The sequence below is a fragment of the Cannabis sativa genome, chromosome 6 (genome assembly GCF_029168945.1).
Source record: "Cannabis sativa cultivar Pink pepper isolate KNU-18-1 chromosome 6, ASM2916894v1, whole genome shotgun sequence".
NCBI classification, from domain to species: Eukaryota; Viridiplantae; Streptophyta; class Magnoliopsida; order Rosales; family Cannabaceae; genus Cannabis; species Cannabis sativa.
This window is the reverse complement of record NC_083606.1, coordinates 22,889,812-22,905,708: the sequence shown is the minus strand read 5'-3', so window position 1 is coordinate 22,905,708 and position 15,897 is coordinate 22,889,812. Positions and strand designations below refer to the sequence as shown.

General features: G+C 29.6%; 1 protein-coding gene across 1 annotated transcript; it reads right to left on the bottom strand.

Moving 5' to 3' along the window:
* Nucleotides 1-258: 258 nt before the first annotated feature.
* Nucleotides 259-826, bottom strand: LOC133039268 (uncharacterized). Its single transcript, XM_061118118.1, has 2 exons — nucleotides 468-826; nucleotides 259-367 (listed from the first exon to the last, which is right to left on the bottom strand). The coding sequence occupies exons 1-2, from the start codon at nucleotides 790-792 to the stop codon at nucleotides 354-356; spliced, it is 339 nt and encodes a 112-aa protein (XP_060974101.1). The 5' UTR covers nucleotides 793-826; the 3' UTR covers nucleotides 259-353.
* Nucleotides 827-15,897: the final 15,071 nt, after the last annotated feature.

The following is a 15,897-nucleotide window of genomic DNA, read 5'->3' as shown; positions in this document are numbered from 1 at the left end:
TATAACTCTATGAAGAGTTGTAAATATAATAGAATTTGCATCAATAATAAAAACAATTACACATACAAACATACAAATATAATGTGGTAATAGTTGATGAAGATAAAATAAATGAAGCTCAATCTCATAATTTGTAATATTGAATTTCGAAAATAAAAGAAAACTTTATTATTAATAATAATAATAAATATTGCAACAATATGAGAAAAACAGGGATAAACATCCCTAACTAAAATTTGAAATCCAAATTGTCTTTAAACTAAAACAATTAATTCAAAAATAAATTGAAGAGCTTCATCTTCATCTGGACGATTTCACCCTTGGTCCAGCTTTCTGATCCAACTCATTTGAGTTCAAGTAGCTTGGCCTATAAGAAGAAAAAAACAAATAAACAAAGTTAGTCCAGAATCATAAATCCAATTGGATAACAATTCACTAAAACTCTTAAAGTTTATAAATAGAAATACCTTGTTTCTTTGCAAGAAGTTTAGGACATTGGGGTTTCCAATGACCTTTTTCATTGCAGTAGAAACACTTTCCTTTAAGTGTAGCATCACCAGAAGGAGCAACCTTTTTATTCTTCATGGGTTTTGTTCGCTTCTTGGTGTTCTTCCACTTCTTCTTCGATTTGGGCTTCGAAGCAGAGGCAACATTTGCTTCAGGTTTCATCGTCCCATTACCATTTCCAGGATAATGAGGTTTACTCCCTTTCTTCTTGGGTCCTCCAATCAAATTTTCATAAGTTTGAAGGTCATTGACTAATTCATGAAAGTCAATTTCCTTCTTATTCATGACATAATTTGATGTGTATGGTAGAAATGTTGGAGTCAGGTTATTCAAGATAAGACTTACTTGAGTAGCACTGTCTATTTCAGCACCATGATCCTGGGCTTCTTGGAAATAACTTGACATAAGGAGAACATGGTCACGTACGTTTTGATGAGGTTCCATCCGTGCATTAATGTACTTCTTAGTCGCGTCAAAGCGTGACTGAAGTGATGCCTTACTGAATAGCTCATTTAACTTCGTCATAACTTCAGCAACCTTCTCGGTTTTAGAAAACCGAGTTTTGAGGGTGTCTACCATGCTAGAAAGCATAAAGTATAGAGCTTTGTCATTTGCTTTCTGCCAACGCTCATACTTTTCTTTCACAGCTTTGGAAGCATTGTCCCTAGGCACTTCAGGTGACGGCTCAGTTAAAATAAACAAGGCACTTTCTCCTATGAGAGCAATATTAATGTTCTCATTCCATTTATTAAAGTTAGATCCATTCAGCTTGTTTTAAGTCAACAGTGATAACATGGGATTCATTTTGATAATACAGGATACTACAAAATAATAGAAATCAATCAATAATGGTTTAACACAAAATCAATTCAGAAATTATAAGCACATAGCAAGTAGGAATGATATGAGAAAATACTTAAAAAATTCAATCCTAAATAATTTCCAAGGTTTTCAACAAACTGATATCAGTGTCCCGTTTAGGCGAGAGTCAAAGCTACCATCTACTGAATAGAATTGTCAGCTCATCTAAAATGTTAAACATTCTAGCAACCTTTTATTCGATCAAGATTGGAATCTATCGTTGTCCCGTTTAGGCGAGAGTCAAGGCTATTCTATCTTATGAGCTTCTACCATTGTTTCGCAATTTGCAAGTCAAATATGGTCGCCACCATTAGGGTGATCTATACCATATAAAACACTTACAAACTACTTATCATTCGAGATTAAACGGTGCGAAATTGCTAATGAACGTTCCTCCATTAGGGAGGATTACTCACTAAAACAAACGCGATGTAAAACCCACAATGGAGATCGAATATCTTAATAATAATAAAGCTCATTCTTTAAAATGTATTTTCTTTATTATTCTAATAAATAAATTCCTATTAAATTCGAAATTAAGAATTGAAATTCAAAAATAAGAATTTAATATAATATTTATAAAATTATACTTAGATGGTGACTGAAATAAAATTAATTATTTCCATCTTAGTAATAATCTTAAATATAAATATTAAGGAAATTAATTTAAGTTGAATTAAATTAGATTAATTAGCAACTTAAAATTTCCTTGAGAATATATTTATTGAGTTCGAAAATTTAAAGTATAATTAAGTATAATTATACAATTTTTGAAAAAATAATAAAAATAGAAAAGAAATACTTCAAGCAAAAATATCACCTATCTAGATTTTTTCTAGTTAATTCAATTTCTAATAATATATATTTTAAATTCATTTATTTTAAATTAATCAATTAAATGAAAAAATCATAGATTTAAGTTGGCCCAAGAATTAATTAAAATAAATAATTAATTTACAACTCAATCTATTTTTCAAGATAAATTCGAAAAATATTGCATAAATAAAATGCAATTTTCGAAATTGATTAAGAAAATAAAGGAAAAATATATATATTGAAAATTATTTAAATTTAAGTTGAAAAATTAAATTTCAACCTAAAAATAATTTTCTATTTAATTAAGTGTCATGAAAAATAAATAAATATTTAAGTATCATGATGAAAATCAACTTAGATATTTAAATTTTTCAAGTTAATTAATTGTATTAAATTCAGGAAATAAATAATTAAGTGTAGAGAAGGCTTAATTATTAATTTCTAGTTTAATACTAGGAAAAATATACTTAATCAAATTGTACCAAAATTAATTATTTAAATAATTAATTTCACAAAGTATAATATTTTCCTATTTAAATATTAGAAATAATAAGTAGTCTAGAAATTACTATCTAGAAAATATCTTCTTTGACTAAGTATCTTTTCAACAAAAATTTGAAAAATATCTAATTTAAGTTATATAGAAAAAATCTAAAACTTAAATAATTTAAATTTAGATTTAATTAAATATAAAAAATTAAGTTATAACCACTTAATTTGAAGATATCTTTTTAAGTTAATATTCGAAAAGATATTAACCTAAAAAATATCTAAAATATTCCATTTTAAGTTAATATTCGAAAAGATATTAACTTAAAAAATATCTTAAGAATTTTTAATAACTAATGCCTAGGATTCCTCAACTTGATTTAAAATTTAAATCATATATTTAAATTTAAGTTAGATAAGAAAAATCAGTTGATACAACTAATTTATAACTTAAATAGGAATATTTAATTAAATAAGTTCCAGAAAGAATCTAGTTAGTTAAAATTCTATATTTAACTAAATACAAGAAAAATACAAATAGTTTGTCTAGAAATAATATCTAAAACTAAAAGTGTTTTTCTTAAAAAAATTAACTTTAAAATATTAAAATAAAAATAAATTTTTATATATTTTAAAAGTTAATTATGTTGCTAATTCAATTTTATTAGGTCAAACTAATATAATTAACCTAGTACAGTTATTCAAATCAGGCAAATGGGCCTTTACAATTGGGGTAGTTCATGTGAGGGGGTGCTGGGTTCAGTATGTCGTACCCACTTCTGTGGCTCCCAATTCTCACACAAGGCCCAAAAGAGAGGAATTTAACCTTAAAATGAATAACTGTTATTAATTGAATAGGTCCAATAACTAAATGCACCTAAATAAAATCTATCATGGTGTGACATTTTATTTAGCAACAACCTATATGCATCTATATTAAAACAAAATAAACATATAGGCTCACATAGGTACACTTTGGATGGGTCCTATCATGTTGCTAGGTCATACACAGATGAAAGAAGATTGTAAAATTTACCTGTTACAAATTATTAACTTGACCAAGGGAGCCATCAGATCATTAGATCTGGAAAAAAAATAACCATGGCTATTTGCAATCAAGTAATAATAGGTTTTAAAAATTTACACACAAGCTAAAACCACATACTCCTACAACAAGGTTAGCTGGATAGTTGGAAGTAGGATTTATTTAATTTTAAATAAATAAATTTCGAAAAATTAAAGTAATTAAATAAATAAATAAAATAAATATTTTATTTTGAAAAAATAAATAATAATATTAATTTATTTTTCGAAAAAAAATTTAATTTTCGAAAATAAAAAAATATTTATATAAATTTCGAAATTATAAAAAAAAAATATTTAAAATTAAACCTACAATTTTAAAAAATTAGGTTTCAACCAACCTAAATATCATTTCAAAAAAAAATTTGCTTACTACTTTTAAAAAATAAATGTTATTTTATAAATAAAAATTAAATAAAAATTAGAAAAGATAATTAAATATCTTTTTCAGATTTTAATTTAATTTAAATAAATAAAATAACAAGATTTAAAAGTTAGCAAAATATCTTACATCTATTTAAAATTACATGATTATAGTTATCTTATTTTAAATTTAAATAAGGTCAAAATATTTAAAAAAAATTTAATTTAAAAAGATTTAATATCTGACCTTAAATTTAAAAAATAAGATAAGATATAATAAAATTTAAAAATAAGATAGATAATTAAGCAAAAAGATAGATATTTACTAATTTTAAATTCAAATTACACTAATATCTTGAATTAAATTTAAAAAATATTAAATTAATTCATTATGATAATTAGAGTTGAATTAGGAATAGTAAATCTATAAATAAACTACACAAAAAATCGGAAGTTAATTCCATGAAAAAGCATGAAAAAACGAAGAAAAACGAAAATTTTGGGAGCTGTACGGACAATATGCCAAGCATACTCTCCGTGCGCGCGTCCCAGGGAGACAGCCGAGAAAACTCGGTGGAACAGGGGACATTGCAGGCATTCCGCGTGCGAAATGAGGTGTCACCAGGTGTCCGCACGCGTAATCAGACAAAATCTTGTCTGAATGCGCGTGATGTCCGAGGATCACTCGGATCCGCGCGCGCGTGAAGGTGCACAGTCACCTTATCTTTTTTCGAATCTTCAAAAAATCATAACTAATTCAAATTAAATCGAAATTGAGTTTTGTAAAAAAATAACTTGCTTAATTTTTTCCATACTATCCAATAAAAATAATTTTAGAAACAAAATTTCAATTATTTTTCACGAAAATTCACAAACATCAATCAATCATCATATAACACTCAATACAACATGAAACCATCCAAATAACAAACAATCGTTTTAAAGTCCAAATTTCATGCAAGTAAATCAATTACCATGGCTCTAAGGCCAGTTGTTGGAATTTATTTTACCAGGATCTTAGATCTACTCACAAGTATGTTGTTTAAACACCCTAAATATGAACTTTCTAAAACGATAAATTAAACACATATAAAGTTAAGAAAACCTTACATTGATGCAGCGGAATTAATGTCTCCTTCCACTCAGATCTCTAACCCTTGTATCCTTTCTGTAGCAGAGTATAATCAAGATCTGAGCCCGAATGTCCTTCTTCTTCAAGTTTGATCCTTCACAGTCTTCCAATCTATGATTGAGTTACTGCTTGCTGTGTGTGGGCACTTACTCTTTCACTAGGGTTCGAAATTGATGAAGGAGAAAAGAGGAGAGAAGGTTTCGGCCAGGTATAGAAAGTGGGGAAGGCTCAGTTTTTCTGAAGAGAGAAATTTCTGTCAGAAAGGCTTGTAAAAACTTATTATTTGACTGAGCCATCACTTTCTATTTATAGGCAACTACTAGGTTTAGGTTAGGAATTATTTGGCATTAAAATAATGAAAATATTAATTTGAAAAACCTCAATAAGTGGCCGACCAAGGTGTAGAAGTGGACCCCACTTGATTTTGCAGTTTTATCAAATTTTATTTCTATTTTCTCAAAAACGCCAATTTTCCAATTCTAACCTTTTAAATGCCAAAACTAATTATTTAATAACTAAAATAGATTATTAAATAATATTGTCATTTAATTTAATTATTAATTAGACATATAAAGTCCATTAATAAATAAATAAACCTAGAAACTCTTTTCTTTACAATTTCACCCCTGCTTAGTGAAAATTCATAAAATTAGACATAGTCTAACTTTAGAATTATAATTGATTAATCACGAATCAATTAATGAGTCTTACAAGCAGAATGTTCTCAACTAGAATGGGGACCATGGATCTATACGCTGAGCTTCCAATAAGTGAACCAAATTTACCAAGTACATTCCTACTTATTAATTCTTCGTTGAATCCACTCTTAGAACTTAGAATTGCACTCTCAGACTTATATAGAGCATATTGTATGTTCCACGATATCAATATGCTATCTCATTTAACCATTGTTATAATCTTATTGTGATTTAAAGATCCTTTATATAGATGATCTACATCGAGATGGGATTTCTTTACCGTTCTCACCCCTCAATGTATTTTGCCCCTTAAAACACTTAGCTACTTGTAAATGGTGTTTAGTGATCTAATGATTAGTCAGTTAAACAAGAGCTCATCCATTTACTTCTATTTGCTAAGCTCGAAGGGAATCATCACTTTACTTCTATACACCAGTAGAAGCTATAGATTCCATATTTATGTTCAGCACCCCCACTCAATCATACTATCATGTTCCCAAAATATACGTATCACCCTGACCTAAAAGTAGGCTTAACTAATAAATCAAAGAACATGAAAAGCACTCCTGAGTTGAGCCCAAGCATATCAGGATTTAGATTCTTTTAATCTTAAGATCAACTGCTGATATTGACTTGGAAAGATATATATAACGGTAAGTTTGTAATATCTTAACTTAGTTGCAATATCGGTCCAGTCCAATGTATACTCCATACATTCGAAACTAGTATACTTTACTAATGTCCTGGAAAGAACATAACACTTACTCCAAGTGTAAGTATACATCATCGCTGATTATCACATTAGTGTAAATCCAATAACACTGATGAAACAGGGACTTATTCTTTTGATACATATGATCACAATCACATTCCACTGTGTTGACTATATTGTAATTGTGAATAAACATATGATCTGGATTTAACAGATTCTGTGTGTAAATGTAATAAACATATTTAAACCATTAGCATGTAAAATTCATGCAAACACCAATCACTTCAAATTTCTTATATTGATAACTAATCAGATTGTAAAGAGTTTTATTTAGGGCATAGAACCCAACAATTATTTCTAATATTAAATAGGAAAATATTATACATTGTGAAATTAATTATTTAAATAATTTATTTTGGTACAATTTATTTTAAGTATATTTTTCCTAGTATTAAACTAGAGATTAATAATTAAGCCTTCTCTACACTTAATTATATATTTCTTGAATTTAATACATTTAATTAATTTAAAAATTAAATATCTAAGTTGATTTTCATCATGATACTTAAATATTTCTTTTTCATGACACTTAATTAAATAGAAAATTATTTTTAGTTGAAGTTTATTTTTTTCAACTAAATTTAAATAATTTTCAAAATATATTTTTTTTATTTATTTTATTAATCAATTTCGAAATTGCATTTCTTAAATGCATTAATTTCGAATTTTATTTGAAAAATAGATTAAAGTTGTAAATTATTTATTTTAATTTTGGACCAACTTAAATCAATGATTTTTTTCATTTATTGATTAATTTAAAATAAATGAATTAAAGTATATTATTAGAAATTGAATTAATTAGTCCATGAAAATCTAGATAGATACTATTTGTTTTTGCTTGAAGTATTTTTCTAGTGTATTTAATTAAATAGGAAAATTATATTTTTTGTTGTAAATTAATTTTATTAATTAATTTTGGGCCAACATTAAATTAGAATAATTTTTCCAGGATTTATTTTTTATTTTAACATGCATTTTCGAAAATTGTATCCTTGAATACTTTAATTTTTCGAAATGCAATATATATTTATAGAAAATTAAATTTGAGTTGTAAATTAATTTAAATTAATTTTGTAACAACTTAAATTGAATATTTTTCTAAATATTTATTGGAAATTATTACTAAGATGGAAATAATTCATATTATTTTCATATCCATCTAAGTAAAATTTATAAATATTAAATTAAAATTTATATTTAGAATTTTTCATTCTAAATTGGAAATTTTAATTAAATAAATATATATTTAAAATAAATAGATTAAATAAAGAGAATCAAAGAAAATACAACTCACTTTAAATAATGAGCTTTATTATTATTAAGATATTCGATCTCCATTGTTGGTCTTACAATAGTTAAATGTTTTCAATATAACCTTGAGACGCTAGACTTCGTCCCCCTATGGATGGTTATTCGTTGAACGCATTTAACACCATAAGATCTCCTTTGATAAGTGTTTTGTAAGTTTTCGTCTCTATTAGATTCTCCCTACGGTGACTACTTAGAGATAAACTTATAAAACATGAAACAATGGTGGAAGCTCATAAAATGAGAATAACCTTGACTCTCGCCTACCGAGACAACGTTGGATTCTTATTTTGATCGAATAAAATGTTGCTAGAATGGTTCCTATTTTAGATGAGCTGACAACTCTATTCAATGAATGATACTTTGACTCTCGCCTACCGGGACACTGTATCAGTTTGTTGGAATCCTTGGAAATTATTTAGGATTGTATGTCTTAGTATTTTCACTTGTCATTCCTACTTGCTATATGTTTAATAATTTCTGAATTGTGTATGAATTTATATTGAACCATGTTATTTTCTGTTATTAAATTGTAGTTTAATTTCGAATCTTCATTGTTGGTCTAACATGTTTGTTTTTCTAATGAGATAAATCGCTAATGGATTTTCACCATTAGACATACATCATAGTGTAAGATCTCGAAAGATAAATATTGTATATGCAAAGTCTAGCTGTTCATCAATTGATGACACCTTAGACTAGTATTTTTACGATATGAAACAAGAAGATTGTATAAATAAGATTACTTTGACTTTCGCTAATCGAAGCATCGTTGGATTCTTATTTTAAACGAAATTATCCTAATTCCTCTTAGCTTATTCATTTCGAATTAGCTCAATAACATATCGTTGGATGAATGGTCTATAAATCATTTCATGTCATTCTATATTAAATGACGCATATGATTATAATCCCGAAATTCTATTCCCAATTAATATAAATCCTCAATCTTAGAAATCTCCTACTTGTATGGGCAAATCTGACTTAGAGTTTGTATTAGTAGTGGCGGTCCAAGATAGAATTACTCAATATATTTGGTATAAATTTAAGTCTTTGACTTTAATTTTAGATTCCGAATAGAAATTTTCTTATATTTCTAATTCCAGAATACAATACAGTTACACTTTCTCAAGTCTTTAATATCCATCTTCTATTATTAAAACTGTATGGAATATGAGTTAGGTATTCTGTGACCAGGATCCACTTGCAGTATTCTAAGAACTCTTTGATGTAACTAAACCTAAGTCATCAAAAGACACTACCACATTTTTTTTAATCTATGGCATTTGTATCTTGTTCATAGTGGATTTGACAAGATCAATCTCTGCAAAGAGTTAATATGCCTATATCCACTGAAAGTAGTTCATCTCATTCGCAGATGGATGTACATTCAGGGGTGGATATGAGTTTTTCGTTGTATTCTTAAAACGATAACTCTAGATTATACCTTTTAGCAAGAAATTTGAAATGTTTAAAAATTTCATTAATTTCTAGCAATGGTTAAAACCATTAAGGTAAGTGGTTAAAGATCTTGCGAACTGATAGGGGTGGAGAAATAGTTAGTAGATATGCAGTTCAAAGATCATTAAATTAATTTTTGAATTATATCCAAACTTACCTCCCAAGAAATTTCGAGTTGCATGTTGATGATTAGTTACTAGTCGTTGCCTAATTCCTTCTATGGTAATACAATTTCAGAATGATGTAATGGTTGTATACTTAATGTAAATAATTACTAGATTCATGGATGACCTAATCAAAATCTTAAGAAAAGCTAGAACTGTTAACCATGGTTTGTTAGCTATTCTAAGTGATTAGGGGTGGACCATCCCATAGTCAATAGATAAGAAAGTGTTTGTTTAAACAAATACTACTTTTCTAAGAAAATGACTAAGTCTGAAAATAAAGTAGCAAATAAAGGAGATATTTAATTCTTGATTACAAAAGTGTTCTATCATCTTATTTGACATATGATGATCCCACTGCCTCTGTTGTCTTGTCACAACCAAAGAGGTTAATACCATTTAGTTTTCTTAGACATAATTCACGGTACCTTGTCGTAGTGGGAGACTTTCTAGGAACTCACCTTCTTATGACTTGGGAGACACTAGTGATTAAAATCCATTGTGAGTTTAAACAAGTAATGGATTGTCAAGATAAGAAACTAAGAAGAAAGCCAAGAGAACTATGGTTTAATCCAGTCACATGGAATAACCTAAAGTTTTCTATTACAAGGACATAAAAGGAAATTTTCGTTTATAAGTCCATTCAATGGACTTAACAAAACTTCCTGTTCCTAGTATTATAGGTTTGAGTTTATCTAAACCTATGGCTTGTGCTATACCTGGTAATTACTTACTCTAATGCAAGCAGCTTACTTTAGTAAGATGCTGAAACATTTTCTTTCTAATGGAAATCTATAGAAGCTTCACAACTTCTTAGGCATAAATTTTATTTATCTAAGGAAAAGTCTCATACTAGTGGCATACCTCAAGAAACAGCTGAGGAGTCTCTAGTATCCCAAGGGGCATGCCCTTCCCGCATAACCATTGGGTTAATGGAAACTCCTCACTGTTTCGAGAAAACTAACCAGTTGAAGCATGCGATTATGCAAGAAAAGAGAAAGCTGGCCGCATGTCGCAAATGGCCAGGTGTATCGCAGTAACCCAAGGAGTATGCGATCGCACGCATGAACATTAAGCTACGGCGACACACCCACCATTTGAAGGACCTAACCAGTTTTCCCAACAAAACATACAGAGAACACAAGGAAAACCCTAAGTTCTAAACAATAGGTCGGGATGACCAAATCCCCGAAATTCCTAAAGAAATATATATGCGAGTATTCAAGATGTTCATCTCAATACTCGCGAGTATTCAAGACAACAAGCAAAAAAGATGTGAATACTCAAAGTGTTCTTCCTAAAGCTCACGATTATACAAATTTCAGGGCTATTTTCTCCTGAGAGTTACCCAGTTCTTTAGCAGAGAAATAAGGCTTTATGTGTATTCCCTACAATGGCGTGCATTTTATACTCCCTAAAATTTAAAATGCAGATTGTTTCTCAAAATAATAAAAAAAACAGAGCAGGTAATTTCGAAAACTAACCTTGAGATTTGTTGATTCCCCCCGTGATCGATTTCGATTGTTTATGAAACTCAGAATTTCTAGAGAAAAGGGGATAAAAATTCTGGAAAAGGGTTTTGAATCTGTCAAAGAGAAGAGGGAAGATGGAAATGAGAGGGAAACTGTGAATTGTGTTTGTATTATGAGGCTTAAATACCAAAAGCCCTCATTAATTGGGATCGTGACACGTGGCAAAGGGAATGCCTAAGGTCATCCCATCTAACGGTTATCCATGGGCACGCCTACATGAAATCTGAAGAGTTTTGTGATGTGGCAGCCTAAATTGGATCAAATGTAATAATTACAACCGTCATTTTTTGAAACCCTCGATGGGACAACCAAAGCTCATCATCTCGTGACATCTCTTCGCCTGTCTCTCGATTATAGTTTCCCTCATGACCTCATCTGTCAGTCGCGAAACTAGGGGCATGTGTTATAGTGAGATTTTTCTAACCTAGAAACTCGAGACCGGACTCCAATTAAAAAGACACGTGTACTCACTTTCCTTGAGGAGAGCTGAGATGTCGATGAGAGACCCCTCGAGTAAGAACCTCGCCTGAACCAGACTCACCGAGATGATGCGAATATGACCGAGTCTAATTGCATTTGTATGACTCGCATTATGTAGGACCAAGGAACAACTTTAACTCGCACATATCAGTATATATGCGGGTATCCCCGCAATCCTCCTACGAAAACATAGAGATCGATTTTCTATGTTGCGAGCTGGTCCCGTTGACCCAACAACCTTGATAAACCAATATAGACTCGCACGTCTTGGTTCTATCAGCTTGTTATATGATTTCCGTATAAGCAACTTTAAAAGGACGCAAACATCCTAGACTTGACTAGTCTCGAATGCATCATAAGCCTGCGAGCTTATGCAAGAATATGAATAGTCAACTCGCATTATAGAAGTTGCATACGTTGCTGTATTTAGTGAATTAAGCTAGAAAATGTTCTTCATTTATTATTATGTTTATGTTCTTTAGTATAATTATTGTAAATCAATGTATGAACGGATTGATAATGAATGCAATCCTTGTGTAAGTGATATGACACTTGCTTTGTATATAAAGGAGTGATCCGTCGTGAAATAAACAAGACAGAATCCTTGTAACAGTGGACTAAGCAGACCGAGATCTGACTGAACCACAATACTCTCTTGTGTTCATTGTATTTCCAGTTTTTTGCTAAGTATTTTTGTGTTCTTAATTTGAATACTCACCATTCTGGATCGAGTACTCGCACGTATTCTTCATATCGTAATATTATTATTTATTTTTGGTGTTGTAAAAGTTTCTTCAACAACATTTACGAACTCTATTAAGCACATAACACACATTTAATAAAATTTCTCTCCACTAATGAGAAACAACACCAGGATTTAATAAAATAGCAACAATAGACTTAGTAAGAGTTCTATTTTTTTTTCTTTCAACTTTACATTCATTTTAGGTGAATAAGGTGCAATCTTATCGTGTATGTTTCTATGTGAGTTATAAAATTCAACAAAAGCTGTAGAATCATATTCAGTGTCTCTATTGCAACGTAACTTCTTGATCTTTCTGCTAAGTTGATTTTCAATTTTAGCCTCAAATAGCTTAAACATATCAAGAGCTTCACTTTTATTTTTCATTACATACACAAAGGTAAATCAAAACAATCATCAATAAAAATGATAAAGTAGCGTTTACCATTCCTAGTCAAAGTTCCATCAAGTTCACAAATATCAGAATGGATTAAATCTAGAGGTTCAATTTCTTTGTCTATCACATATTTATGTCATGTTTTAGTAATCTTGGCTTGGCTACAAAATTTGTATTTTTAAAAGTCATTTAAGGATAATTTAGGAATTAGGTCTAAACTACTCATGTTCTTGATAATGTGTTTATTTACGTGACAAAATCTAGCATGACAAGTATTAAAAGAACACAACATATAAGCAGAAGCATTAACTTTATTAACTTGAACATTCAATTTAAATATTCCTCAGTTGCATAGCCCTTCCATACAAATATCCTATTTTTGGTTAAATTAAACAAATCAACCCCTATAATATGTGTAAACCCCGCCTTGTTGAGAAGGTAGCCCAGGACCAGATTCTTCCTCATCATCTCTGGAGTGTGCATCATAGTTCTTCCAGAGGTAAAGTTTAATTCCCCATTTCTAGTACAAGCAACTATAGTGGTATGGGAGTCACCCAACAACACTTTCTAATCCTCAGTAGTAGCAACATATATTTTAAACATAGTTCTATCTTAACAAACATGGCAAGAAGTGCCAGTATCTACCCACCATCCTTCAGATTCACCAATGAGGTTGATCTCTGAAATTATAGCTGCAAATGGCATCTCTTCTATCAAGTTAGCCTACGGAGCAGAACTAGGCCTGTCCTGACACTTTCGTGCCATATGACCTAGCTTGTTACAATTGTAACACATTAACAAACTACAATCATTTCTATTAGGGGGTACTTGCTGCCTATTATTTTGGTTCCTTTGATGGTTCCATTTCTGATTGCTATTATTAGTTTGAGGTTGACTGTTGCAGTTCAGATTGACTTTGCAATTTTGATTCTTAAATTTTTTCCCATTTGGTTTCAGAATATTAATGGATCTTTTATTAGTGTTGTTGTTGTTTCCAACAACAAGCACCTCTTTCTTTTGGTCCTATTTTCAAGCTTCCTCCTCAATTCAAAGATGAGTGATCAGAATTTCCAATAAAAACTCTTTTGTTTTGTGCTTGAGAGTATTTTTAAAATCTTTCCACAAAGAGAGTAATTTATGAATCATAACAACTTGAAATTGTTCATCAATAGCTATACCTTCAGACAAAATTTTGCTAGCTATTATCTAAAGCTCGTGAGACTAGGCTTCGACTAATTTATCATCGGTCATTTAAAACTTCAAGTAGCAGCTCGCAGCGTATTTCTTTGTTCCTACCTCCTCGGTATCATTTTTTTTTGTAATGCTTCCCATATTTTCTTGACAAATTTGTCAGAATTATAATAATCATAAAAATCATCAGACATACCATTCAAAATAAAATTCTTACACAAAAAATCATTCTCTACCCAAGAGTTCCTTTCCTTAACCTGCGATTCGTACTTTTCAACTTCATCCTTCTTCTCGGCATGTGGTGGAGTCTCATACACAACTGGTTTTAAAACAGTCAGCACAAACACAACTTTTTTCATAGCTAGAAAAAATAACATCTCCAACATTTAAAATGCAAATCCTTAAAATAAAAAGACTTATTAATGTCAGCAATAGAACTAAAAAAATCATTGGTAGCAGTCATAGCAAATCAAACGTCTTAAAATTATTGAGTAAATTGCTACTGAAAACAAAATAGGAACGATATTACCGAAGGAAATTTTTTAGTTGAGTCGCGCACTAGGTCACTCTCTTTAAGACGTTTGTGTCAACTGTCCAAGAATGTGTAAGCAGTCAAAAATTACCGGTCGTCCCTAAGATAGAAAAGTCTAGTTGTTGTACACTGTATCAGAACACCACTGCATTGTAGTAAACCGCCAAATACACCTCGAAATAGATATCACAGGTGGAATTTTTGGTAGTGAAAATTGAGTTTCTTTTCTCGGTGTGTAAAGATGTGTTTCTTTCGTTGATTCAATCAAATTATATAGACCAATAGAATGAAAAATTACAACAGGAAGAAGAATATTTTCTGAATCGTGGGGAGTAGTTGTTGAACGCGTCCCTTGAGATAATACGACTAAGTGATTAATTTCAATTAAACATGTTTCTCAAATAAATTAAATAATAAAAAACAAAAATAATTATTTTATTAAATAATTTTTCTGTAAAAATAAAGGGTCACACCACATCAACCAGCTCAGCTTGAACGAACGACGCGCTCGTGTGGTAGGTCAAGTGTGTGTGTCCTCACCCATTTACACAAAACTGAGTACCCCTTGGGGCACTATCCCAAGTGCCAAAGTTGCACCTTATATACCCTTGTAAACAAGGGCTCATATCCCATGTGAGACTCATTCTTTTTCATACACACTAGGAAACCCTTATTTTGTCAAAAATTCATTGACTTTGTAAAAAGTTCTAACAAAGTGTGTTAGAGAAAAATAAGAAAGAATAAACATGTAAGAAAAGATGATAAAAGAACTAAACAAGAAATATATACATATACAATAAAAATTTTCTGCAACACCTAGAAAAAACATAAACAATTTTGAAAACAAATAAATAAACAAAGTGTGAAACTATAATATTTATATGTTCTAGTGCTCAATAACACCGCTAACTTCATGTGGAATAACAAAACTAAGACATTATTAACTAATATTAAAGTAAAACACAATTGAGATCAAATTGATAATATTTCAAAAAAAAAAAATTATTAATGGATATAACCTGATTATCATAATCTGTAATGTTAAGGATGGTAAATAAAATATTACATAAATATAATTTTTTAGATAATAGAAGAATGCATGAGAAAATAATGTGTATTAAAATAAAAATCAAGCAATATACATTTACTGTTATCGTTAACTAAAAGTATTATTATTTGAAAACTTTAAAAATATATAATAATAATACAAAAAGTTTAATATATTCTAGGTATCTTTATATAATTAGATTATTTATTTATTTTTTTTTTGTAGCAATAAATTTATTTTTTAGATTAATTTTTTTTTCATAAATAATTAATATTTAATATTAATCAAAAAATTGTGAAAAAAAAAACGAATTAGGGAGAA

Excerpts from the sequence above, each read along its gene's own strand:
- LOC133039268 (XM_061118118.1), bottom strand. The coding sequence starts at position 792 with ATGAATAAGAAGGAAATTGACTTTCATGAATTAGTCAATGACCTTCAA.